At 34.2% G+C, this 2473-nt stretch overlaps 1 protein-coding gene across 1 annotated transcript in view; it reads left to right on the top strand.

Moving 5' to 3' along the window:
* ak2 (adenylate kinase 2) overlaps positions 1-819 on the top strand; it is an 18554-nt gene extending 17735 nt beyond the window's left edge. The window contains exon 7 of the mRNA XM_015383403.1: positions 657-819. Within this exon, the coding sequence (XP_015238889.1) occupies positions 657-664 (8 nt within the window). The 3' untranslated portion in view covers positions 665-819. The remainder of the gene's footprint in view (positions 1-656) is intronic.
* Positions 820-2473: the final 1654 nt, after the last annotated feature.

Below are 2473 nucleotides of genomic sequence, written 5' to 3'. Positions count from 1 at the left end.
TTAAAATTAAATTAAAATTAAATTAACTTTTTTTTTTGCCCCACTGGCCCTAATCCTCTTCTGTAGAACACTGTTTGAAGGTCCTGATCTTCTGATAGAAGATAGAAGTCGCCCCCTGCTGAACAGTAGAGGACTTGAACATTTTCTTGTGTTTTTTGTTTGTTTTCTAATTTCTTGGTATAAAAACTAATTTGAAGGATAATGTTGTTACTTGAAGCACTTTATCACTTTTTACATTCATTTCTTGTTTAAGTTATATTTTCCAGAGGCCTGCTGCTGAGGCTCAGCGCTCTTGTAGTTTGGGTTGTGAGATATTTGGCATCATTTATTGGTTTCTGTGAAGGTTTATCTTATATCTTAGAAGAGAATAAAAATGCTTTAAATTAAAATTTAATTCATCCTCTGTTTCATGTTGGTGAATATAAGTTTTTGCTGCATTAATTTTCCCCCTGATCCAACTTTCCTTCTGTTGTTTGTCTTCTTCTCGTCCCAGACTTCCTGATCTGTATCTTTTGTTTGTTAAAAAGCTGTGAACGTTTACAGTGAAACCTTCCTGAATGTAACGGACTGAGATTAAAGCTGTTTTCTGGTTCCGGTTTTTCAGTGACGTTTATTCACCCAGAACCTTCTCCTCCCCGTTCCCTCTTTTCTTGCAGCTGGTTGAACCCTGAGCTGCTCCGCGTCCCGAGGTGATCAAACAGGAGGGAGGAGGGTAGACTGAGTTTACTGTGCTGTTAGGCTCCTCAAAGCGTTTCTACTCCCTGTAGGTTATGACTGAGCCAGCGCATCCCCTCTAATAAACCTGCTGCTTTTCTACAATCACAACTTTTTTCCTGTGGGTTCTTTTTTAACCTTTTTATTGGCACCCAGGTCTTCTTGTTTATTCTGGTTCCTTTTAACTTCAAACATGAACTGAAGGAGTTTGCAGCATTCACGAAACACGCTAATATATTTTAGCATAATCTTTTGCCTTGAATGGCTTTAGCCATACCTTTAATCAAAAGCAAAAAAATTACTTTTTCTGTCAGTTTTTAAGGAACAAAAATGAAAAAACTGAGTTCTTTAAAAGCAAATTTAAAAGCATTTTAAAACCTTTAACACAAAGTGTGGCACAATCTATGCAAAAGAAAATGTTTTTTTAAAGACTTAAAAAAAAAAAAAGCAAATCAAGTTTAAACGACTTTTACAAAACAAAGTGGTTTTAGGGGAGCACAAATCTCTTACAAAGCAGAGGTGGCGGCTTTATAAATAATCAGGAGGTGAAATTTGGTCTTATTTGCCTGCAGTGTGAATGTAGCCTTAGTTACAGCTAATTATTCCGGTATTAATCCGGTAAAACATGGCTGCAAGTTCACCTTACGCAACATCAGGATTAGCTTGACACGATGAAGAATGGAGAGAATTTAACCTGAAATAAAGTACTTAAAAGCTCTGACTGATGGAAAAATGAGAGCTTTTAGGAAAATTATAATTGAGGTATAAAAAAAATCTAATCTTACTTTAGCTACGGTAATAGTTGAGGGAATATTCCTAAAACCAGAGGTCCCAAAAGTGTTATTCAAGTAGAAATATCAAAAGTATTTTTGTAGAAATATAAATCCTACTGTTTAAAAACAGTTTTCTGGACATTAGAGTATCAACTTAAGTGTTTTATTCAAGTAAAAGTACAATTTTTACAATTAAAGTGTAAATTAAAAGTAACGCTGAAAGAAATGTTAAAGACAGATGCTTTAAAACTTATACTGCACGACCCGTTTACAGAATAATTTTTTCACAATTCTGGACGATAATATAGTTAATACTTATCTTAGTTTTATAACCAATAGTAACGGCGTTAAATTTTACTTTGCATCATCTTGAAAAACTTTATTTTGTTATGTGGCGGACAACTAGTTGGTGCAGTAGAGAAATAGTCTGGATGAAACTAATTATTTTGAGGGGTTTTATTTTTTTTAAAATGCCAACAGGCAGTGGCGGTTCTAGACCAAATGTACCAGGGGGCCAGGAGGGGGCCAGAGTGTTTTTTTGGGGGCCCAGAAAAGCATGAAATAAAAAAACAGGGCAAGGGTTTTGAAATATATTAAGAGAGCTGAATGAAGTGAAATTTCTATTCAATTAGGTTTAATTAATCTTCTTCTGAGGTCAATATATGTTCATAATTTCGGAATTTTACATGTTTGACTTAATTTAAGTGAAAATTACCGTTTTCTGCTAAATCTGAATTAGAACTCAAGAAAAAAACTGATAAATTCACCTCTAAAAATTAAATTGTTTTGGGGGGAAAAAAATCCTATCTCAATACCACTGAAGCTATCACCTCTTTGTTTTTAGATAATTAGTAAAGCAGAATTTTTAAAGAAAAAAAATGAAATAGATCCAAAGGACATATCAGTAACCATGTCTGTTCCAGCGCATATCATCATTAGAATTTCTTTGAGTATTATGTCTTCAGTACAGGGGCCATAACAGGGCT

This window comes from Cyprinodon variegatus, unplaced genomic scaffold (genome assembly GCF_000732505.1).
Source record: "Cyprinodon variegatus isolate N-32 unplaced genomic scaffold, C_variegatus-1.0 Scaffold284, whole genome shotgun sequence".
In the NCBI taxonomy this organism is placed as follows: Eukaryota; Metazoa; Chordata; class Actinopteri; order Cyprinodontiformes; family Cyprinodontidae; genus Cyprinodon; species Cyprinodon variegatus.
The sequence above is the reverse complement of the archived record's forward strand: the minus strand, read 5'-3'. Positions and strand labels throughout refer to the sequence as shown.